The sequence below is a fragment of the Lacerta agilis genome, chromosome 1 (genome assembly GCF_009819535.1).
Source record: "Lacerta agilis isolate rLacAgi1 chromosome 1, rLacAgi1.pri, whole genome shotgun sequence".
NCBI lineage: Eukaryota > Metazoa > Chordata > Lepidosauria > Squamata > Lacertidae > Lacerta > Lacerta agilis.
Genome location: NC_046312.1, coordinates 75,365,606 through 75,390,480, shown reverse-complemented (window position 1 = coordinate 75,390,480; position 24,875 = coordinate 75,365,606). Strand labels below are relative to the sequence as shown.

Sequence of the window (24,875 nt, the reverse complement as noted above, 5' to 3'; positions counted from 1 at the left end):
CTGAAGCCAAAATTATACATTGTACCCATTTTAAATACCTGGAAGCTTCCTCTATGTATATCTTCCAGGGCATATATCTAAGGCACACTCCCGGTGTGACTGTAACGCAGAGCTGAGTACATGCTGCCAGTGTCTCGGTGCACCGCTATGGCATCTTGAAGCAGGGTGGTGAAGTGCCATGAGGACTCTTAAGCTGATTGTGCTCAAAAAGTTCCTACTAGCTCTCTGCCACCTTCTGAATGGATCACTGACTCAGCATCTCCAAGGCGCTCTTTTGCTGTCTTGTATGATTATCAGGTCCAGACCTACAGACCCTGCTTGCAGTTTTAAAGAACTTTGGGACAGGGAGGAAATATGCAACTGCAGCACCTCCTGTGGAGAGCAGTTCCTTTTACCTACAAGGTTCTTGGGCTGTAGTTGCACCATGTTGCATGTGGGAGGCAAAGTCAGTCGATCTTTGATACTGTGGCCAGACTGTTTGAGAACAGAGGCAGGAGAGGAGATGCCATACGTTCTCTTGCCACCCAGGAGCAAAGGCACGATCTCTTGAGTCTGAACTTCGTAATGGCGCTGCATATGTTCTTCCCCTGTGCCTTTCCCGCATTGTGTATTTAGAGGCCTTTGTTAAAATGCCCATAATTATGATGGGGGTGTAAACTGTGATGATGATTTACCCAGGCCTCTCTTTTTTAACATTCCAGCAGTTGCATCCTGTCCGTAGCAACCCAATAGCCTGCTAGAAATGAATGCAGTATTCTCACCTTGGGTGTTTTGTTTTTCCTTCCTTTTAGTTCTGCTTGAGTCTCAGGGCCCAGCTGAAGTCAGGAGGTCCATGGTTGCATCTCCAGTATCCCCCCCCCCCACAAAAGCTGCTGGGGTCTGATGGGGCTGCAGTAGACCTACTGGGCCAGGGCTTTCCGCTAGGACTTTCTTTTTGGTATCTCAATTGCTTCCCCAGAGATGCTACTTGCAGTGTGGGGATGGGTAGATACAGATAACTGCACCTCTTTTTTTTCCTGCCCCCTCCCCAATACAGCAAACAGCTTCAATGGGGGCAATTCAGATACCTGCACACCCACAACCAATCAGCATGCTCTGCAGAAGAGGGCCTCCAGCAGGTACCATCTCACCAGGAGGTTCATTCTGTACAGTGAAGGAATCGGGCATTGGGGCACAGCAGTACCTTTTGCCTTTCCCAACATGTCTTTGAAGTGGAGAGCTTTATCCCAGCCTATATCAGTACCGGTACTGGAGTCAAAACCGTGTTTATATTTAAAAGTGTTCTAATTGCTTTTTTAATTGCTACAATATTGTTTACATATGAGTTGTAATTGCTTTTGTTGCTGATGTTTTTAGTGTTCAATCGCATAAAGGTATTTTATGGGAAATAAAAATAAAAGCAGGAGAATGGCATGGGCAGGAAGGATTCAACCTTTCCCCCCCCCCGAACTCTGCATACTGCTGTCCTAATCTGATTCCACACACACACTTCCAATTGCTTTTACTTTTAGGATAAGGTTACCAGAATCTGGGGACACTTTTCTTTTTTTGAAAAGAGGAAAAAAAATTAAATCCAGGGACTGTCCCTGGGAAATAGGGACGTCTGGTAACCATATTTTAGGAGAGAAATGCAAGAGATCCAGTTATGCATCTCTCAGTGTCACACCAAGATTGACCACTAGAGGGACATTACAGTGACATTTTGGTTGGTCATAATAAAGTGACTTGGGAATTTTTCAAAACTGAAGTGGTAGTTTCACCATTACCCATGAATGCTGATGCAACCAACTCACCTCTTCCTCTGCTTAAGTTTATTTGGCAGATTTGCTTCTGAGAAAAGTTTATTTGGCAGGGAACTGGCAAATAGCACCCCAGGAGATGACATCCTCCTCCCTGCTGTGAAATAAGGGATAACAAAAAAGATCCCCTGTGTTGCAAACACAGCAACAGGACAGCCCTTCCAAGGTAACCAACTGTTTCAATGTTCTTCCTCAGCAAGTAAAATGTCCAGAAGGGTACACAGATCGAAAGCTGAAATTCTCACTGTACAAAATGAAGTCTCTGATATTAGAGATCAGTTACCTGAACCATATGTATCCTGTGTACCCTTTTGGATGTTTTACTTTCTGAGGAAGAACATTGAAACAGTTGGTTATCCTGGAAGGACTGACCTGTTGCTGTGTTTGGAGCACCAACAACCTTCAGCTCACTCCCTGCAAAAGACTGGAAGGCATGTTGCCTCAAGCTTGAGTGATTCTCTGTGATGTTATACTAGCCTAAAAATCCCTCACTTTGGAACGCTTTCTTAACTTATATTAGTTGGTGTCACTATGTGTATATTGTGCATTATCTGATTGTAAATTAAGACATAATTCAGTAGTGATATAAAAGTATTGTAAGTATATTATTAGCCTACCGTGTTGCTTTTGGATTGTCAGAGTGAAATAAGGGGTGGCACTTCAGCCCTGCCCTGTTCCACTGACACCAGAGCCGTCTTTCCTATTGGGCTTACTGGTGCATTGTGCCAGGGCGCTGGCCTCTCAGGGGCACCCCAGTGAGTGGGAGAGCTGCATGTCTTTGTTGGCGGCTTCCCCTTTTCCTGCATGCCCATCAGCTGTGCCCCGTCAACCATATGGCTGGTGGGTGTGCAGCTTGCCTCCGAAGCCTCTGCAGTGATCGCTCTTCTACTGCAGAGGCTTGGGAAGGAAGCTGCGCAGAGGCTTAGGATAGAAGCTGCGCCCCACCAACTATATGGCTGGTGGGTGTGCAGCTTCCTTCCCAAGCCTCTGCAGGAGGAGAGCGATCCCCGCAGAGGCTTGGGAAAAGGTTAACAACTCTGGGAAAGGGGGGGCTACGCTGGAGGGATCTTTGCACCATGGCGCCGGATATGCTTAAGACGGCCCTGACTGACACCACTGGGTTATACTTCTTGAATGCAAAGGAGAGTAGGGACCACCATCACTGATTTATAAAAGGAGCCTTAGACTTGTCTGCACCTGGCTGTCTTTGTAGGAGACCTGGAGAAAGAGAGATGAGGGGAAACGAATTGCTTGCTGCAAGTGAGGAACCAGCTGCTTCCCCCAGCAATGTTTTTGGGTTAAGAATAAAATGGGGCAGAGGTAATAAATCTGCAGCTGAACTGATCGCCTGTCTAGTTCAACCACTGCTGCCCCCCAATAGAGAAAGGTTAGAGGGAGGAGCAGATGCTGAGCCTGTGGAGATGAGAGCCGATTATCTCAGTGTGTGCAATTCCCTGTTTTGGCAGTTGCCATTTATGGCACCTGGCCGCTGAACATCTGGCTTTTTCGTCTGGTTGTTTTTGGATGAACAGTAGCATGCATTTCCAAAGTCACCTTTGCTTGCCTCTTCCTTCACCCGTTTTCTAGTCTCTGCTAATTCAAGCTGCATCCAAACCCTTTCAGGCCAGATTTAGTTAATCAGATCATCACAACGGTATGTATGGTCTTGTCCTTTTGCTTTGCCCCTGTGGTGGGGAAGCTGCTACAGGGTCAGAATTCTGTGCAGGTGCACAAAGACAGAGATAATACTTGGTGGTAAGCCATGGTTCGAAAAGCAGGAAACAGCTTTGTGAACCTTTGCTCTCTTCTCTCTCCAAAGCAATTTCAAACTATTTATTCTTGGTGATAACTGGAGCTTTGTATTTCATAGGCACTAACACAAACTAAGTTACCAGTACTTAGTAACCATGCTTTGTAAACTGACAAAACACATTCATACTGTATATCTGAGATCTTCTCCTTTACAAACATGTTCATACATTGAGATCAGCAAACAAAGCCCTTCTGGGTGTACCCCACCCCCTGGTTTCCAGACCACCAGGAGAAGGGTATTTTTGGTGGTAGCACCAAGCATATGGAACAGCCTTATTATGGCTATATAGCACCCACCGTCCATAGTATGTTTTAAGTGCATGTTAAAAACTCATTTGTTTACCCTGGCATTTCCTGATGGTTGATATTGACTGAACGTGCTGCTGCCTACTGAAGATTTGGTTTTATTACTAGAATTATTGTGATATGGTTGAACAATAAGTCAGTCTTAATAAGGTTGTACATGGCTTTTGATGTATAAAAATGTTTTGAAATAATTAAAAAATACCTAGGAAACGAACATGCCAGGAAGAAGCCTAAAACCCATCTCTCTAATATCTAGTTTTCTATCTGGAACAAATAGTTTTCTGTGGAGGAGCAATTGGTCTTCTGAAACCCACAACTGCAGTCTGAATGAAATAGTGCTAGGCACAGGTTTATTACCTCAAAGAAGAACTAGGCCTAAACCATTTTTACTTTTCCATTTAAGAGGATAGCATAAGGATTTTAAAGTAGAATGAGAAACGCAGATAATGACTCTTGACCAAATGGCCTGTTAACAGTTTTAAGAGTGTAGGAAAGAATATGTAATTTAAGAAGGAAGGGAGTGTGAAGGTGAGATTAAAACTACAATAGCTCTATCAAGAGAACCAATTATAGAACTTAATGTAACCCTATTGTGTTGTTATAAAATAACCAGGTGCGGGTCAAATTAGATCCCATTTCTCTTTTACAAGGCCCAAGAAAAGAGTCCAGTCTTTGCCAAGTACTTTTCTAAAAATGTTCACTATAAATGAATTTGGCAGCTGTGGCTGACTTCAGTGGGTATTTCATGATAGGCAAGCTGGAATGTGGAAGAGTCTGTTATTTGCTGAGAAGAAAGAAACAACGCAATGATTAAAAAGAGAGAAGGAAGATTTACACTTCAAGCACATTAATTTTTTCCACACCCCTGCCCATTTTCTTCCTTAATTCTCTTGGGCTGGTTTGCAGAAAAGCAAGGAGCGAGACCAGATTTCCTCCTTTAGGCAGTTTTCTCTTCAGCTGCTTGTTTGTTGGCTGTACACTATAAGTCAGTGGTGGGGAACCTGTGACTCTCCAGATACTCATGGTCCCTTCAACCCCAGCTGCATGGACCATGGCCAGGTGCGATGGGAGTTCAGCAGAACCTGGAAGGCCACAGGTTCTCCACTCATGCTACAGATGAACAAACCACATTGGGCTTTGCTACTGGGGCTCCATAGTTATATATGCCCCAAACCTTTGGGCTCATTCTGCAGGCTTTACTTCTAGACCCACAATACACTTTGCCTTTAAGCGCTGCCCAGGTTCCAGCAGTTTTTATTGCAAGGATTTCCAAGCCTGGTGCTGCAATGGTAAGGATATAAAGAGCTCTGGGGATTGGGCTGTCAGGATTTTGCTTCTCCTTTTGGGTGCAGAAGGTTTGCTATAAGCAGCATTTTATTGCTTTGGTGGTTTACAACTGATAATGAGCACCAGAATGTGATGAGTTTGGACATGGGAAGCACTAAGCCGAAACCTCAGTTCAGCAAAGGAAAGTTCATTAGGTGGTTCTGGGCACATGACACATGCAAAGTCTAACCTACTTCATGGGACCTACTTCACCTTGGGACATATTTTTTGGTCATTTCTTTTAGCACAAACTGCACACTGCCTTACAATTTACCAGTGCATTAATTAAAAGCTCAAAATACTTCTGAAATTGCTTTCAAATTCTGAACTTCTAATAAGAGTGAGCATCAAAGCAGCCTCTTCCACTTAGGTTCTCCTAGCAAGAACATATTCTGGATGTGTGAGGAGTCTATAGAATGAGTACTTTTCCTTTCCTTTCTTTTCTTTCCTTTTTTGCAAACTGATGTAGAAATGTGGAGAACCAGACTTGGGGTGAAGTGCAAGTAATACATATAATAATAACAACAACAACAACAACAACAACAACAACAACAATAATAATAATAATAATAATAATTTATAACAATAATTAAAAATTAGAAACTAAGAAATGCCCCCCAAACTGACATATTTGCCCATTCTCCCCTTGTTGCACTGCCTCCCTCTTTTGTCTTGACAGAAAGCAAGGGAGCAGCACAACGCCAAGCCTAACATGTGCACAGCAACTGCCTCCCGCAGAAGGGCCTTCCCCAACCTGGCACTTTCCAGATGTTTGGGACTGCAATTCCCATCAGCCCCAGGCCAAGAAAATGCAGTCCAAACCTGGTTGAGGAAGGCTGCCATAGAAAATTGATGTACTGGTGAAGTAAAGGGGGAGTTCTCCATTCCTTAAAGCTCTTCTACACAGACCGAAACATTTATCTAACAACATGATTTTAAAAACAAACTATTACGTAACATAACAAGTAAAAGCTATATCAACCAAACCACATTTTTGTCTTGGCTCCATGAATTCTTTTAATTTGACAGGGACCTGTGTGTTCTAGACAAGCAGTTGTGCTAATGTGCGTGTAGCAAACCTGGGAGTCTCTTACGTTACCTGCAAATGTGTGGGAAGTTGATGAGGCTATGCAGAACATTAACCTTCTCCTACCTAGCCTGACCCTGAAGTCAGTTTGAAAGTTAAGAGATAAGGAAGCTGTAGCCCAAAAGGTGTGAATAATCCACCTGCGCTAACGTCATTGCGGAGGGAGATATATAGTAACGGCAGAGCAAGGATTAGCTGACATTAGCGCAGGGTTTTGTGACTTATTTTCTTTCTAGGACAATCCCAGATTTTGCAGGCGTGTTTGAGACCTGTTAATATGCATTAAGGTGAAAAAGGAAGATTCTGGGATGCTGTTATCTTATGAAGAGGTGATGCTTTGGGGCTCACCACTGGTTGCTTGGTTACAAAGGAAGTATTGTGCCACTGCAGCTGATCTTGGGTTGGGGGCAGGGAGCAGAAGAGCCATTGCATTAGACTCTCTCTGCAACTGAGTGTATCAATGGCCTCCTGTACCCCTGTCTGAACAAATCTCCCCCATTCTGATGCAAAGCAAGTGAGATATGCAGTGGTTTATATACCCCAAGGCAAGGTTGCATTTTGCTGGAATGGCACCTGTCCGTAGCTAAGAAGGTTGCAACCTGGAGATTTGCTTTACAACTTTAAAACTACTGGTCAAGTGGGAAGCAGTACTACGGCCATGGCTACTCTTTGGAAGAGTCTCTTCTCCTTTGTTTCCCTCCCATTCCTTTCACCCATCCCTTCCCTTGCATTAAGCAGGACTTGCGGGTATGATGGAAAGTGGGCATGGGATTCCGAAGGAAAGGACTGAGCGAGGAACGTGCAGGAGAAGCTACTTTTACCTCTCACTTTATTGGTAGTGTTAAAGTTGCAGCTCACATCCCCTGGTTGCACTCTGGTGACCTCTCTAGTCAACCATTGAGGAGGACTTTCTTGGAGAAAAGTAGCAGAGCAAGCTTAGAATCTCTTGAGGATATGGGTAGGCATCTTAGTCATGGCTGGTGCTGTGAAAACTCCCTCTCAGCTGATGCTCTCTCTCTGTCTTCAGTTCCAGGGAGGCGTGTGGTCCTTGAGCACAGTCCTATGCGATGCCTTGATGACCATGGATGTGATGCTGTGCACAGCTTCCATTTTCAACCTCTGTGCAATCAGCGTTGATCGGTAAGCTCCTTTGCCTGCCTTGGATTTCAGCTTTTGGGGTTTTCCCAGCTTCGTTATATTCCTGTCCACCACTATCCACACATTCCTGTGTTCACATCCCAACACTTGAACAGCTTCGAGCTGGATTTGAGTTTCATTCATAAACAACAACACATGAACTGCAGTAGGGGCCTCAGAAGGCGTTTGGAATAATTTGCCGTCCTATAATAATACAGTTTGGATACATACCATCACTTTCAGATTAAAAATCTTCTTGTCCCCAGGGTACAACTGATGGCGTAGCTTCAAGAGTGGAGGTCTGATATATTTTGGAGCATTTTCAAATCCTTGGATTGATCTAGACAATCCAGAGTTCTGGCACTGTATATTCTGAACTTGATATATCCTGGTCTGTCTACCCCAGTAGTCTTCAGCCTTTTCAGATCCAAGACTCACATTTAACCCAAACATGTATTTGGGGACCCATTTCTTTTTCTTTTTACCCATGTATTTGTATGATGGTGTTGCTACTGCTGCAGCCCATCTTAGATTATGCCATGTCCTGGCAAAGGGTCCCAATCCACCAGTTAAACCAGTGATCTATCAAATAGGGTCCCCTCTCTGAGCTGGTCGAGATCTTGGTGCTGAAGCTTGATCCCGTACGGTTGGTGCTGGTGTCAGTTGTGCTGGCTCTTGAGCTGGCTGGTCTGATACAATTGCACCACTTTATGTCTCTTCCACAGATTTCACAAATGGAAAGAAGGAATTTGAGTCCTGTGAAAGCAAAAGCCTTTGTTCAGTAGAGCTGTTCCCTAGACTGCTGGCTGTCAACCAAGCTTGTGCTGAGCCTGCATCTGTCCGTATTACCTCTGGACCACAGAACTCCTGTCTAAAGACTGAAAAGCTATAATTTTGTTGAACTAGTATACAAGTATTCCATTAGCAAATATGCCCTGTTCAGAAGTCATTTTAGGTCATTGATTGATACAGATTTCCCAGTGTTAATTTACTGTTTTGTTTGGCGATCCACTTGAAAATACTTTTAGCAAATTATTCTGCATTGATTCCTTGATATATATTATAAATTGGTCCAGCACATGCTGGTTTGTTTGTTTTTTAATCAGTTTCAACAGTCCAACATGCAGCTTTGATCCATTCAAGGCAGCTAGTTCTTGATCACATGGGGAAACCTGAAAAACAATCAGCCAAACACACATAGAACCCCCCATCAGAACTCCCACTCAATAAGTGACAGACTGGTGTGGTGCTGGCAAGGATGTTGTGGCATAGGAATAGTGCCCATGGACCTTCTTTCCTCAACACCTGTTCTTTCAGTGTGTGGAGGGATAACATCTGAAAGGGGCTTCTCTAGGTGATCATAAGCTTGGACTGTGCTGACTGGGGTTGATGGGAGTTATTGTTCAACAACATCGGAAAGGCACCAGGTTGGGGCAAGCTACAACAGGCAATGGGGACTAGTGGGTACAGACAAAGACTTCAAAGAAAAGGTGGGTTTTGAAGGAAGTAAGATGTTCTAGGAAACACTTCCCAGTGTTTCCTGAGGGCAGCAAGGGAGAAAACAAATTTCAGGGAATAGATTGATGGGAGCAGGAGAAACAAAGTCAGGGGTATGTTTGATATAAGAACAGATTAATGGGGCAAAAGCTGTTTACCTCTGACAGTGTGTGCATTCATACATCCTGGTTGGATTCCTAGAGCTTGGGTACCAACTTTGTGCCCCCATACGCTGTTGGACTCCCCTAATCTCCCACCAACATTCCCAACAGTCAGAAGTGATGTGAGTTGGAGTCAACAGCAACAACTATGTTGGCCACCTGATGGTGGAGACTGAGATGCTCTAGGCCACCCACTCCCACAAGCCTACTCCCAGCTTCACCTTCTTCTTTGTCATTCCAGGTTCATTGCTGTCTCCATCCCACTGAACTATAACCGGCGGCAAATTGACATGAGGCAGCTGGTCCTCATCTCCACCACATGGATCTTTGCTTTTGCTGTGGCCTCCCCAGTCATCTTTGGCCTCAACAATGTTCCAGACCGGGACCCTACATTGTGTCAGCTGGAGGATAACAACTACATTGTGTACTCTTCTATTTGCTCCTTCTTCATTCCTTGCCCTGTCATGCTGGTCCTGTACTGTGCCATGTTCCAGGGACTTAGGCGTTGGGAGGAAGCCCGGAAGGCCAAGCTGAAGAGCAGCATCTACTTGGGCAACAGGCCACTGTATTGTCCACCCGCCGTCATTGAGAGGAAGCAGGCTGAGGTCAAGTTGGAGGAGCGCAACCAATATACCTGCTCCGAGTGCTCTTTTCCCAGGGACTACGTGACCAATGGGATTCAGACTGTGTCCTACCCACACCTCAGATACCCACCACATAAAGGACTCAAAAGGAAGCAGGCAAAGATCAATGGCAGAGAGAGGAAAGCTATGAAGGTGCTGCCGGTTGTGGTTGGTGAGTGTTCAATGCTCAGTGGTTATTTAATAGGACTGAGAATCAACAGGATTGGAAACAATTTAGAAGGCTCATGTTAACAGAAATGGGAAGCAGGCAGTAACCAGTTGTGGGATTTGGGATTCTAATATGCAGACCATAGGGCACATCTATCCTAATTTTGTTTACTCTTGTTGTCTTTCTTCACCTCACACTGCTGATAGCTGGTTAAACAAAAGCACCAAATTGATGGGATTGGGTGTTGCTTATCTAAGCAGCTGTGGCAGACTGGGTCCTTTGTATGTCTACCTACATAACCACATGCAGCAGAGGTTGGTTCATTAGGGCAAATGGGGCCACCTATCTCAGTCTGTCTTCAGCTAGCCCCAACCTTTCTAGAGTTCCCAGGGATGAGGAATTGATTGTTAAGCCATCCTGGAATTTGTGAGGGGAATAGCAAGGACTTCTAACAACTCTCAGCACCCTTAAGAAACTATGATTCCCAGGATTCTTAGGAGGAAACTATGACTATTTAAAGTGGTGTTGCACTGATTTAAATGGGTTGACCTTGAATTGTGCAACAGGAGATCAGATCAAACCAAGGCTTGTTTCTTCAGAGTTTTGTTTTGTTTCCCAGCAGCTCTTGCTATATTCCTTTGTAGCCTGGGGTGCGTTTGGGGGTGGGGTAGCAAAAAAACAACAACCAAAAATTGCTGTTAAGGTAAGGTGCTGGGTTCACATGTAGCTCCAAACCATAATTAAAACAACATTCATAAACCAACAATAACACACTCAGCAAGGTTTGTACATAACACCAAGTGATGGTTTAATAAAATATAATTTAATAAGCCATGGTTAGCATAATGTGCAAATTAGACAAAAAAGGGGAAGCTTTTGTGGGCACCTTTCAGAGAGTATTTCAGTTTCTCTAAAACACCTTTTTCACATAATAGTGTTTACCCACAAAAATCCAGTTGAATCTTAATCTAACTCTTCCTCCTGTTTGAATATTTTTTTTTGGGGGGGGGGGAATATGACACACCTTTTGCTGCTGGATGTCTTGTTACAGGAATGAGGAACCTTTGGCCTTCCAGATGTTGTTGGACTACAACTCCCATTATCTCTGACCATTAACCATGCTGGTGGGAGTTGGAGTCTAACAGCATCTGGAGGGCCAATGGTTCCTCAGCATTGTCCTGTTAGAACTGGCCTACGTGGCAGAGCAGTGCACAGCATAACTTTGTTGCTACAATTTGAATTTTTAAGTAGCAGGAATCTTTCCACAAGTAACATAGGCCAGCTGTGCTTAATTTCTTGCATGATTCATTCATCCCCTCTGGACTCCATCCAGACTTCGCCTTCAAGTCTAAGTCTCTGACAAAAGAGAAGAATCAGGGCTCCCCACCCATAAATGGCATTCTGCTTCTGAACATATGTGCTAGCCTGGCTCTTCCATGAATGGCTGTTAGGATCTCTTGCTTCATTCAAGACATGCAGAGATTCCCAGCTGTGCTGAGGAGGAAGGGAACAGCTCTACCTGCTATCTGACAAAGGAGATAAGTGTATGGATGAGCTGAGGATCTCTTTTATTTTTATTGTAAAGGGATAGTATAATTAATAGTAGGTTGGCTTGCACCCGTGGTCAATGATTGTGTGCTATAATATCTGACATTAGAAATATCCCAAGTGGTTACAGAATAGGTACTGGGTCAAAAGTACACCCTTGTATTGAACACACACCATACTCAGCCTGAGTGTGTGCTTTTTTTTAAGAAAAACAAAAACGAAAACCTTTCAAATCTGTCAAAAGTGCCTGTCATAACAGTTCCTTTGACATGGTTGATTGCCTGAATTTCAGAACTGCTGAGAAACCCTACTTAGCAGAATGTCAGACCACCTACAGAGAAGCAACCTGATCTGGTGAGGGTATATATGGGGCACCCACATGGTGCTTCCTCTTCTACAAGGGCTGCCACATCCACTGTGGTGAAGGGAATAGTTCTGTACATGGAAAGGGCTGTGCAGTGCAGAGGAAGCTGTGTACATTGTTTGCTTTGCTGCATACATGAGACTTTTGACTGAGGCACTAGAGCATTTACATCCTGTTATCAGAGGGTGCACTAGCTTTTGCAAATTTTGCTGTGGTTCTGGCAGAAACAAGACCCCTTTGGGGTGTTAATGCTATGACCTCCCTCCATCGTAGGCTCAGGTTGTATATATGTGTAAATAAACCATCTATTCTAAAGATACCACAGTCTCTGCTGTGCCTCATTCCAAAGGAAACACGAACCCTGGGTAAGCACCTAGAACCCCTGGAATCTTGCACTGCTCGGAGATTGGGGTGGCAAGCAACAATGCTATATTAGGAAAGTTTTAATGGAAATTTCGTTTTAATGGAGGTGTTTAATGAGAAAACCAATAGCACATTTCAGCAATCTCAGGAGAAAATTCAGCAGAATGGTGGGCCAATAGGTTGGAGCGGGGGAGTGGTGATAGGATCCATTATTGTCGGGGGAAAAAACCTTTTGAAATTATGTGAGAAGCTGTGCCAGAAGCCTGCCTTCAGTAGCAGGACTGGCTATGCATTTTTTCTGTGACCAGCTTTATTCAGGTCAAACTAAAATGGTCACATAATGGACCCTTGCAGTTGTGAAATCTTTTTCTTTCTCTTCAGTGCTTAAGGGCTCCCTCTCCTCCACCAGCAATTTGCCTCTTTGGAGCCTTTTCTGCTAAACTCGCAATCTTTCTGAGCCATTTCTAAAAATTATAACCAGCTTCCCTCCTGTTGAGTAGTAAAGAGTACCTGTGTGCTGAAGAGCTCTCAGGCTAAACAAAGGGGTTGGGTGAATCCTTTACGACCTGTCACGACGCCTCTCCCACGAATCCCTGCAGTGTACAGCTTCAGCAAGTCTCCCAAGAGTGATTTGGGCAGGTTGCAGCTTCTTCTGCAGCAAAAGGAACTACATCTCCCTTCTGTAAAAGCGTAGGAGCTCTGCTCCATGTTGAATATGGTAATCTGATCACCGTTCCCCTGTACGCCTTCATTGTCCACACATGGATGAAAATAAGACTCAGCCCCCTGCGTCTAAGATAGAGACCTGGTTCAGGTGGTCATTCAGTGTTTTATAAAGAATGGTTTATGAAGCTGGGGACAACTATTGGGTTCAAGCACATCTCCCCCATCTCCCCCCTCCCCCCATTGTGCACTGGCTTCAGCACAAAGATCTTGGCTTGTATTAAATGAAGATTTCTTGTTATGCAGGTGTGTGTGTGTGTGTGTGTGTGTGTGTGTGTGTGTGTATAATGTCCAAAACCCTACTTGGTTGTAATGCTGGTGCTTACCAGCTGCATCCTCCTGCCAACGGATCCTTTGTTTGCTTATAAGATTCCTATGCTGGTGTTCAGGGAATTGCCTCCCAAAATGTACAAGTCAATTAGTCTTACTGGTCTAAATACTAAGAAGGACAGTATACAAATGCCTTAAGCCATGTATGGGAAATCTGTGGCCCTCCAGTTGTTGTTGGTCTATAAGTCCCACCATTCCTCACCATTTGCCATGCTGGCTGGGGTTAATGTGAGACACAGAATCCCAACAACATCTGGATGGCTCAGGTTTCCCATTCCTGCCTCAGTTAAGTAATAAACTATGGTTTGCACAGGCAAAATGGCTCAGTTTGAATAAGACACTGAGCATGTGCGAAATACACATGCACTAAAAGATTTGTTGTTTTTACACACCCAGGGCAATAATTGAACCAGACACCAGAGGATTCTCTAAGATATGGCTAATAATCTCACACATGGGATGAGAAGAGTTCCCTTAGGCAGGGAGTTAGAAGTGGCTCTGCTTGTGTGGTGGCCTCTTCAGTGCTATTTAGGTATGGATTTGAGTGCTGAGGTGGCAGTGATGATAGTGGTACCAATTTAAACAAAATAAATTGTATTCTTTCAATATTGTAAAAACAAAACAAAAACAAAATACCCCAGTATCTCACTCCAATCAGCTTCCCAGTTGGGAGGGGTCAACATTATTTCCTTTGATTGCTTAGCAACAATGATTAAGTGTCCTTAGCAATGGTGCTGCCTACTACATGCTGAAGCATTAGAGCTGTCTTCATTTTTGCCTGATTGACTTGCTTTAAAAAAAATTAATAAAGCTAAGAGTCTGAGGCCTCTGCTGGTCTGCTCCTTTCTCCACCAAATCCAGCCCTTTCTATCTATCTGTTGACAGCCTTGTGCTCACCCACAGGCACCTCCTTCTTGTCAGGGTTAAGGCTCAGCTTTTTCACCCTCATCCAGCCCAGCGTTGGGTCCAGACACTGAGCCAGGGCTTGCACTGCCTCTCCCCTGATTCAGGAGTTATAAAGAAATAGCACTGGGGGTCATGAGCTTACTAGTGACACTTCGCTTCGCATTGTAGAATCCATTCCACTTTTCCAAGTTGCTAATTGACATTATTCTTGAATGAAACTCTTCTGTATCAGAGAAACGGAAGCACAGAGATTTGAAGATTTAAGTTACCTGACCTCTGGCTTCATGGGGAGCCTGCAGCCATCAGAACTCAGTTTGTTTGTCCTTGTCTCTCTGTCTGTCACAGGTGTGTTCCTTTTCTGCTGGACTCCTTTCTTTGTGGTCCACATAACCAGAGCCTTGTGTCACTCCTGCACCATCCCCAGCGAGGTAACCAGCATTGTGACATGGCTGGGCTACGTCAACAGTGCCCTCAACCCCATCATCTACACTGTCTTCAACACTGAATTTAGGAACTACTTCCGCAAAGTTTTGCACATCTTCTGCTAACACTGCTGGATTCTAAACATAGAAATGGATTCTGAATATAGAACAGAGTGTACTACACAAGGCAAAGAGTCAGACAAATTTAACTTCTTTGTATAGTTTATTAAAGTTTTATTTCTTGCTACATTACTGTGTGCTTCAGTCTTTTTTCCTCCGGTTGGGTGAAGACAGATGCTACAACAATGCAGTTTCTCTTTTGAATGCACAACAATTATGGACATAGCCATTTATCAACGGCACTAATGATCTTTTCAAATAACTCTTTTATTGTTTGATGGCGCCGCCTTCCCCTAGTTTTGTGCTCTCCAGATGTTTTTAAGAGAAACTCCCATCATACTGGCTAAAGCTGCTGGCAGCTATAACATCTGGAGGGCACCAGGTTGGGGAAGGCTGATAGAGAGGCTACTGCTGATAGGCTACTACTTTTGGTGAGATTGCTGATGTGGCCTAAAACAAATGTGTCATCACCCCTGTGTATCACCTTCAAATGTGCATCTACATGCCAAGTTCCAGCATGTGCTAAGAAGCATTTGCAGTGGTTGCCCCCCACCCTAATTTATGGTACAATTTTCCCCTAGAAAAGAATTCAAACACCTTCAGATGTGCTATAAAAACTTTCCTAGTTCTAACGCTTATGTTTTAAAATCCTTTTATTTTAATGATATAAAATAATAACTACCATGTAACTGATAATCACCAATAGATGTTTAGCGCTGCCTGGGGCCTTTCACAAGGGCTATGGAATTGAGCAAAGGGGGAAGAAAACAAACATAGCCACCATATCTATAGCAATCTATCCCCTCCACTACTGTAGCCTGCAACATTGGCCAGTTCCACACCCTTTGATCAGAAGCATAGCGCAATTTTCACCAGGCTCTGAAAATCCCTGCAGCATGGGAAAGACACATGGCAGGAAAATGTGTGTCATGTATGTACAGTGGTATCTTGGTTCTCAAACGCCTTGGTTCTCAAACTCTGAAAACCCGGAAGTAAGTGTTCCGGTTTTCGAACGATTTTTGGAAGCTGAATGTCCGATGCGGCTGTCGGCTATTGTTTCCGGGGCGAAAAGCCTGGAACAGATTAATTCATTTTGCATTACTTTCTATAGGAAAGCGCGCCTTGGTTTTGGAACGCTTTGGTTTTGGAACGGACTTCCAGAACAGATTAAGTTTGAGAACCAAGGTACCACTGTTTGACCTGCGTGCAGTGATTAAAAAACCTAGTTCAGTGGAGTCCAGATAAGCATGATATGGGTTTATGTACACCTCTGCATACATTGTGGCCACTGAAGGCCAGCCGTCAGCATTAAAACAGAGATTGAGGTTTAATATGCTTTGCTTATTTTGCCTGTATTGATCTCCACAAGGCAAGTCTGTGGAACATGTTATGGGAATGGTGCAGGCATGACACTTAATTGCTAATGATCCTTGGAGCAGGGTAGCTGGAGAGCAATTAATTCATAGGAATGTAAGAAGTTGCCTTATACTGAGTCAGCTCATAGGTCCATCTGTTGTTGGCCCTGATTGGCAGTGGCTTTCCAGGAATTCAGGCAGGAGACTTTCCCAAACCCACCTGGGGATGGGAAAGCTGGGATCTTTTACCTGCTAGGGATGTACTCTGCCACTGAGCTATGGCCCATCCACTTCCCTTCATTTGCTTGGGAATCTCATCAGAATGATTCTAGGCAAGACAAAAAAAAAAAGTGGTGGGTGAACAGAACCTGAGATAGACCAGGGAAATGATTGAATGCCTTCTCTTAAAGAATCATAGAATTGTAGAGTTGAAAGGGACCCTGAGGGGGTCAACCCCCTGTAATGCAGGAATCCTGCCCACAGCTTTCCCTAGGTGGGCTTGAACCACCAGCCTTCTGGTTAACAGCCAGATACACTGACCCATTGCAACACAGAGGTCGTCAGAGGAGCAGATTCTTGGACAGATGCACCCCTCTGATGACCTCTAGTATTAAGTACGCTGTGCAGTAGCTCTACAAAGTTGATTTTTCTTTTTAAAATGCACAATATTTTCAGTATACTGAAAACCCAGCATTGTGAAAGCCCACCTGCAGAGCATACTTAATAAAGTCTCCTCCCCCTTTTGTAATATTCCATTAGCTTGGCTTTTAGGAGAATTTAAAGTTCCTTCTAATTTCTGCCTCTTGACATCTTTCCATGGATAGTCTACCATCCCATGTGGGAAGTTAATAGGCTGGAACCAAAGAATCAAAACAACTGAGCAAGGAGACGGCCCTATTCTCAGCCCACCCAGTCCAAGGAATTCCAGTTCATCATGAAATCCTACAGGGAAACTTTGCTTAGCATCTTTAGACTTTTTCCTGATGATCACAGACAAATTATGTGAAAAATCTGGGCAAAAAAAGAGGAACTCGACAGATGAATCAATAAATAATATTTTTTTAAATATTTTCCCCCATATTGAAATAAAGGTCTCCATATACCAAGAGTAGAGAATTTTGACCTGAGCCGAGAAACTGAAAGTATATAGAAAAAGGCCCTTGTAGAGTTTGCCCTGCTCTCCTAAGGCCCAAATCCACACATCAAACTCCATTCATCCCTGGAATTTCTATCCCTACAGTTTAAGTCAACCCATCCAGTTTACCGTATATAATGATGCTCCAGACAAAATGAAAACACAAACAGGATGTCTGCCTGATTAAAGATAAAATCTCATACACACACATAGTTTATAAGACATGCTTTGCTGAACTAACTCCATATAAACCCCGGCATGTACTGCTTCCTGCTGAAGATTTCAAAATTACTGTTTCTATTTCCCAATAAGCTCTTGCAATCCACTTGTAAGAGAACTCCTGCTGATTCATGACTGTCCAGAAGGGTAATAAAGAAGGGAAGCAAGCCAATTTTCAAGCTGGGCCAATTGCACGCTTCATTACCTTCCTTGCATGCCCAGCAGGGGTTATTTAAACAGAGCCTGGCAGGGTTTTCTTGTACACCCAGGGACTAATATCTCCAGATATTATACATACATAGGAGTTACAGTTTGGCTGGAATTATGCTTGGGATGGCAGAATCTGTCAATTCTGGTTTCTCTTAGTTTCCCATTTTTTCCAATCTCAAATTCAGTTCTCAAGTTCACATCAGTTTGTGGTGTAAAAGTCCTCATGAAAAGTCACCATAATTTTAGTGTGAATTTCTCACAATTACACATTTGTATGCCATTTTGCCTAACATATACATTTTGGAGAGCATTTCCCCCTAAAATAATGCAGTTTGTAAGTCGTCTCCCCCCCCCCCCAGTAGTTATTTTTATGCACATGCTACTCCACTACTTGCATTTTTGTACATATTACTTGGCTGGCGACCAACATTGCAAAATAGGAAGAATGTAAACTTCAAAAGGTGGCTATGTTCTAGCGTTTCAAAAAGTCTGAATTCAGTAGATTAACCTTCAAATGCAACTGAACTGAATTTCTCGCTCCTCCCTAAATAGCACCAGTGCGCTCTCTCTCTCTCTCTCTCTCTCTCTCTCTCTCTCTCTCTCTCACACACACACACACACACACACACACACACACAGACACGCAAACACACTATGGAGCTCCAGGTAATATATTCAGTTATTTGCATCTAATGATATTAATTAAGAGGCAGGTGATTAAATCAAGTCGCTATTTTGTAATACGTTTGCTGTTCTAATTTTAACCTTCGAATGTGCCAACCAAGAGAGATTTAACCAAGGACTGTTGTCCCAAGGCAGTTCACAAATCATGTAAAAGATGTGCACAGAATCTTGTAGCCATGATAACTTCTAGCTTCTGCCTTGGGAATCCTTTTGGAGATGATTCCTGAATTGCTTAGGTGTCACAATGGTACCAATGGGATAGTATCAAAAGACAATTTGACGTGGATTTCTAATTAACATTGAAGTCAGTTCCCTGCTGGAAATTACAAAACGTAGCTGTTGAGACTAGGGTGGAAGACTGGGAAGTGGGTGTAGAGCTTCTTAACCCAGGTTTTTTCTTTTTCTTCTTTTTTTGGTGTTGGGAGGCGGGATCTTAAAACTGCTCTTCCTATTTTCCCTCTTTGGAGAAAAATATACAGTATAGGGTGAAAAGCAGCACTGCAGAGGGATGAATTATTAGCAGAAAAATCCAGGAAGAGGCCGTAAGACTTCCTTCCTTCTCTAGCTGTTGGTCTCCTGTTGCAGCTTCCACTGCAGGGGGGAGAAATGTAAGGAAAAACTACAGTACAGGCAAATAAATGGCACATCATTTCGGTTATATCTGTTCCAGTGTCTCAACATTTATTCTGAATAGCTTCAAACTGAGTGCCGTACTGAGAAATTAAGACTGTCTGCTATGACTCTAGCATGCTCCCACCCCTGGTGTACACATTAGCCACAATCCACATCTATCCTGCAGTTTCTAGAGAACTACTACTGTTTGTATTGAGGTGACAGGGTCCAGTTACCCTTTAGTGTGCAGAGTGAGCAATGTTCATCTGGGGAATCTTGATTAGAGTGTACACTTTTACCTACTGCAATCACACACAGAGAGATGCTCATAGGTAAGAATATAATAAAGTGGTTTATTGTAGGAAATACAGATCTTGGATAGAAAAGTTTCCAGTTCTGGTCTGTCTAGTGTAGAGCTGAATAAGGTAGCCATAGTTAAAGATTACTTCTAATATTGAGGTCCGAGAGAGGAAGTGTGAGGAGGGAGCTGTAAACAGAATGAAACGTAAGATGTATCACTCTGCAAGGAGATAAATAAGGTGATAGGTTAAAGGATCAGGGGTGGTCTGGGAATGTGGATGTCCCTCACTCTATCTTAATCCCATGCAAACTTCTCTTCAGCAAGCTGAGTTGCATCCAAATTGCCAACAGTTCAGTGCATTTTCCCCTTAAACCAGCTTCCATCTGATTTGAAAATGTAAGCCACATTCACTTGACGGCTAAGCCCTTTGAGAGAGCCATTGCACATGTGCAGATGACAGCTTCATGAATAGGAGTTCCAGGGGACTTCAGGTAAAGACATCCCTGCCTCCTCTCTGATGTGTGCACTGAGTTGCAAATGCAACTTGAGAAATAGAGGAGTCTCGCTGCATTTTAAGACATGAATGTCTACATAGCCCAAGACTGGATGGTGGTACTATAGCAATTCTAAGTTTATTTGCTTCTATTGATTCCTGTCAAGGAGAGTCTGCAGAACTAGCAGCACACAAGCTGGGTAATATTTGCCTCTGTTAATGCCCAACACTCAAGCCTCATATAATTCTGCGGCCCCCTCCCATGCCTTGCCTTTTTGTACAACTAATGACAACTAGCATAATCGCGTAAGCACGGAACTACACAGCAGGGCAGCACCAGCAGGGGAGACACCTTGAAGAGTCACAAAGTGTGTTCCCGAGGACGCTTAGCCTCTTGTACAGGCTGTGCACTGCTGAGTTGCGATTAGGCAAAGCTACATGGCGCTTCCTGACATTTTGTCCCCTAAACTGGTCAGATAAGAAAAAGTTGGGCCTTGGGAAAAAGAGGAGGGGAGAGGAAAGTAAGAAGGAAGTCAGTAGCCAGAGGTGCATGAAAATGCTTGACCATGAAAGGAAGGAAGATTGAACTGCCATGGAGTATATTGTTCTGCATGCTACACTTCTCTTGGTGGCAAAATGTTTAAGAGGTTCTAGCACTTCCCTGGGCTTGGTTTCCTATGGAACGAGGTTACTGAAGGCTAACTGCCATTTTGTAATATTTGCATTTATTTACAAATATATTAGGGACCCAGGTGGCGCTGTGGGTTAAACCACAGAGTCTAGGGCTTGCTGATCAGAAGGTTGGCGGTTCGAATCCCTGCCACGGGGTGAGCTCCCGTTGCTCGGTCCCAGCTCCTGCCCACCTAGCAGTTCAAAAGCACATTAAAGTGCAAGTAGATAAATAGGGACCGCTCCAGCGGGAAGGTAAACGGCGTTTCCGTGCGCTGCTCTGATTCGCCAGAAGCGGCTTTGTCATGCTGGCCACATGACCCGGAAGCTGTCTGCGGACAAACGCCGGCTCCCTTGGCCTATAGAGCGAGATGAGCGCCGCAACCCCAGAGTCGGACACGACTGGACCTGATGGTCAGGGGTCCCTTTACCTTTACCTTACCAATATATTGGTTGCACATAGTTGGAGGTAGAGCATTGAAATGCCTCGACAGACCCTCAAAGCTCACTGCTCCCACTTCAGATCTTCTAGCAGAACTAACAGCACAATAAAATTCTTGCAGAGAACAACTCAACTCCCTCTCTTTTTAAAAAAGTTTCCTTGTGTCTAACTTGAACTGCCAATCTAGATCCTAGACCCAGCTGGGAGTGATTGTGAGGGAGAAGAGAGGCACCCTCCTCCCATTCCCAAAACGGACGCCAACTATTGCTTTTGCTTTCCCGCTGCAAAAATAACACTGCTTTGGAGAAGAAAGGACGAGACTTTTAGACACGCAGCTGAACAGTGTTTGTGTCACAGTAAGATGCCAGTGGCCATGCAGGAACTTTGCATCTCATGGCTCCTCTGAGGCACTGCGATGTTAACTTGAAAGTTAACACAGGGCAGTCTCATTTTAATTTTGATTACTTTTCCCCACAGAAATAATGATCATGGATATAGTGAAGTGGAAGAGGTTGGGAGATGCTGAACTCAGTTTCCCCAGTCACCCTGATGCTATTGGACCCAGTTACTCTTTGCAAAGGTCTTGTTTCCCTGCTGAATTGCACTGCTCCTCTGACAAAAGGCCAAAGTCTAGCAGAAGACATGAGGAATGTGAAAGGGACTGAAAAAGAAGCAACTCCTTTTTCCAAGCCCATCTCCTTTTGCAACCCATTAAGAGTCGAAGTCAGCTCTTATCTTCATCAGATAAAGGTCAGGGTGGCACAAACACAGCAGATAGCACTGGTGGCCTTTCCATTCAGAAGGGAGATGATAACCAAGACAACCCCAAAGAGGTAGGAAATCAAGACTCTCCCTTCTTTCAACCTCCAAATCCTGGTTTTGCCATGAAGCACTTGCTTAACTCTCCCATGTCTCCTCATCTGCATCCAAGGAAATGCGTTGGCACACGTTCCTCCCTTGCTACTCTCTTCTCTTCCATTCCCTTCCCTCTTTCTCCCCACCATCAAACATTTGACAGCCTGCTGTCCCAGGTGTGATAGAGGATGCTGCCCCACTGCCCGTGTTCAAGTAAGTTTCAACTGCTAGTCCCATTTGATTTTATAACTGGGCAGATGCCATCTTGTCCTTTGCCTCGTGATTTGGGATCACAAGCCCAGTTTAGCCTGCTGCTCAAGATTCATCACAAAGTGATGACACCTGTTGAAAGCATTTGCCGATAGCTTTCCCATTCACCCATGAGCTTACATTCTAGTTCGAAGAGCAAGGCAAAGCCCCTACCTTATCCAAATTAAGGGCGTTTCCTAGTTTCTGCCTCTTCCTCTCACGCTGGAGACATACTGCTTGCTCACATTGACTGCTAATCATGAAACTGCACTGGACACAAGCCAACGTTTCTTGCAAAAGACCCCACTGAAATGGAGACCGAGGTAATGTTATTGCCATGTATATCCCTAAGAGTGGTTAACACAAAATGGACAAGGTGACATTGAAGCATTCCTCTTGTGCGGGATGTGCGTCAAGTACACACAGATGTGTAACTTCCCTACATTCTGATTATAAACTCTATTACTCTCAGCATAAGGACAAAAATGGTGATGACACAAGTTCCTCTTACTTTACACTTTTCTACCGAGGAGAATACTGCTCATTACATTTAACCTGCAAAAGGTGCAAGAAAAATTCCTTTACCGCAGAGACGTGTTTTTTAAAGCTCTGATTTCCCTGGATGAAAGAAAAATGCCCTATTTGGCTGTTATTTAAGACTTTCTGATGGGCTGTTTCATTGCTTAGAAGTTTTCAAAGCTTTGCAGCCAGGACTGGAAATTTGGCAACAGAGTTATTTGGCATGATCAAGAACAACCTTTCTCCCTAAAATTACACCGTGGTGCAATTGAAAGTCTATATATAGAATGCATTTGCAAAGCACTCATGAATGTCTTTGCAATGCCAGAGTAACATTGTGCTTTTCAATGCTGCACTGAAGCAAAAGTCAGCACGACCCTATTTGGGGAGCATCTGATTGTGCGCAGCCACTCTGTATTTATTTTATTAAGTTTATTTTTAAGTATAATGCAAATTTATAAATAAATACAAAGACCAGGACAGACACTGGAAAGAAAACGGCAAGTGCTATCAATATCAGCAACATTTTATTGTGCTTCTCTCATTCCTCTGACTACCAAAAACATTCTTCCTTTTATATGAACGACTATGGCCTAAAACCAATGCTCATTTTATATCCTGCAATTTTAACACTCAGGAAGGTGCTGCTTTCAAATCAATTCCATTGCAGGAATGGAAGCCTCTCTCCTACAGTGAAACACACAGTTGCACCTTTTCACTTATTTCTGGCAGCACAAAATCAGAGCTGTAAACTCTTCATAAAGTATTAGTTTTACTGATTTGCTTACTGATTAGTGCTGAGCTCTTTCTTGCAGGGAGATATGAGAATGTTTTATCCTTTATTTTATGGAGTGAAGTGGGTGGGGGTAGAAAACAAACAGACGTGTGAAAATTAAAATGATAGTGACCTCCGTACGGCACAGTGCAGTCTTCTCAGTTTCTCCTCAGGAGCAAATAAGAGGGTGTTTTGTTCAAGACAAGCTGGCCTTTTGTATGTGAGGTGTGTGTATGTGTGAATTGGCTAGGTCTAGCTGTGCTATAATCTCAAAGTTTTGGTGATACTGGACAAATCAACCATTGTTTATAGCCATTCAGACACCACAGATTTGCATTTGCACTCAGAGTGAATGCTACAGGAAGTTTTCTGACTGCTTTGCAGTTTGCTCAATATCTGCACAATACAGAATTCTGAATCTGTCGGAGAACTTTGTCTTGCAGGGGGTGGGATGGAGGAATGCAACAACCAAAACTAAAATCAGTGATAGATTCAAAGTCCAGGTATATACCCTAATGTCAGCACACAAAACCCACTGAAGGGCTGGGCTGTTCCATATTTGTTTTGTTACATGAGAGGTAGGGAGAGAACAACAATGGCAACAATTCAAGTTTCATGTGGACCACTTTGGAGGAACATCAAAAGAAAACAGGTCTCATAAACCACTTTAAAGAACCTTTTAAGTCACTTCAAAGAACCCACCAGAGCTATAGGGTACAACAATTCAAACTACACTTTGCAGCGGTTTCACACAGAGCACTGTAAACATAATGTAAGTTCCAGAGTTCTCTTAAAAACGTGTAGAACCCCTAGATGTTCTCATGTCCATGTCTTGTGAGTTTCGGCACAGTTAGAGAACAGTTAGTTGGCCAGCAACATGTAAACAACATCACAGTTTGATCTTCTGATGAGTTCAGTTCAGTAGGACTTCACAGCAGGGTTACTGGTCCAGCCAGTCTGCTTCAAACACATGTCCATATAGATGGAAGAGGTAGGGCTCTTCAGACAATAACTTTCTCTATCACATTGTCTGCAACATCCACTTCTTCTGCCTGAACAGTAACTGTGGCTGCCTGACCACATATATGCTGGTGGTCTTTCCAATCCTGAACAGGAGGGGCAAAAAGAAAAGAGTGTGAAATAAAAGCAGTTACCGAGTAAAAGAAAAATGTAGCAACACTGGGCAAGGGCCGTGGAATTCTAGTTTTATGAAGTGACATTCTGCTTTGAGTTTCCCCCAGTACATACACCAGAATCCTAATATCACTTAGCAAAAGGGAGCTACTAAAATCCCATTTATACCCTGTCTCTCTCTCAAAAAAACATTTTCTCATAGGAAACTTAAGAGCATCAACTAAAAACAACAATTTTGCAACAATTCAATTAAAACCCACATCTTAAAAATAAAATAAAACCAAACATTAAAAGCAGCCCTAAAATTACCAAATGAAAAGACTTGAGTAACTAAAATATTTTTAACGTGGCTCCCAAAGGATAAGAGCCAGGGAATAAAACTAGGGAGGGGACTGTTCCCTAAATGGGCTACCATCAAAAGGTATGGGCTTTTTAGCAGACAATGAAACCTGCCAGTTGGGCCTCACTAGATAATCTTCATGTTTGGGTAGGTTCACATGGGAAGAGGAGGTCCTTCATTCAGATTGATG

At 43.6% G+C, this 24,875-nt stretch overlaps 2 protein-coding genes across 6 annotated transcripts in view; one reads left to right on the top strand and one right to left on the bottom strand.

Moving 5' to 3' along the window:
- The first annotated feature begins 7,303 nt into the window (after positions 1 to 7,303).
- Positions 7,304 to 14,822, top strand: DRD4 (dopamine receptor D4). The gene is made up of 3 exons (XM_033139323.1): positions 7,304 to 7,470; positions 9,367 to 9,920; positions 14,497 to 14,822. Exons 1-3 carry the CDS (start codon positions 7,304 to 7,306, stop codon positions 14,697 to 14,699), a joined length of 924 nt encoding a protein of 307 aa, XP_032995214.1. The 3' UTR covers positions 14,700 to 14,822.
- Positions 14,823 to 22,017: 7,195 nt separating this feature from the next.
- Positions 22,018 to 24,875, bottom strand: part of DEAF1 (DEAF1 transcription factor) — a 31,102-nt gene continuing 28,244 nt past the window's right edge. For 3 of the 5 annotated variants that reach the window (XM_033155734.1, XM_033155743.1, XM_033155752.1), the window contains exon 13: positions 22,019 to 24,317. In XM_033155734.1, coding sequence (XP_033011625.1) covers positions 24,213 to 24,317 — 105 coding nt within the window. In that variant the 3' untranslated portion in view covers positions 22,019 to 24,212. Of the gene's footprint in view, positions 24,318 to 24,875 lie in introns of all 5 variants that reach the window. The other 2 variants (XM_033155760.1, XM_033155725.1) reach the window with 2 other exon arrangements.

Coding starts and splice junctions, on each gene's coding strand:
- DRD4 (XM_033139323.1), top strand. CDS start 7,304: ATGGCTGGTGCTGTGAAAACTCCCTCTCAGCTGATGCTCTCTCTCTGT. Junction 7,471..9,366: donor TGTGCAATCAGCGTTGATCG/GTAAGCTCCTTT, acceptor TTGTCATTCCAG/GTTCATTGCTGTCTCCATCC. Junction 9,921..14,496: donor GGTGCTGCCGGTTGTGGTTG/GTGAGTGTTCAA, acceptor TGTCTGTCACAG/GTGTGTTCCTTTTCTGCTGG.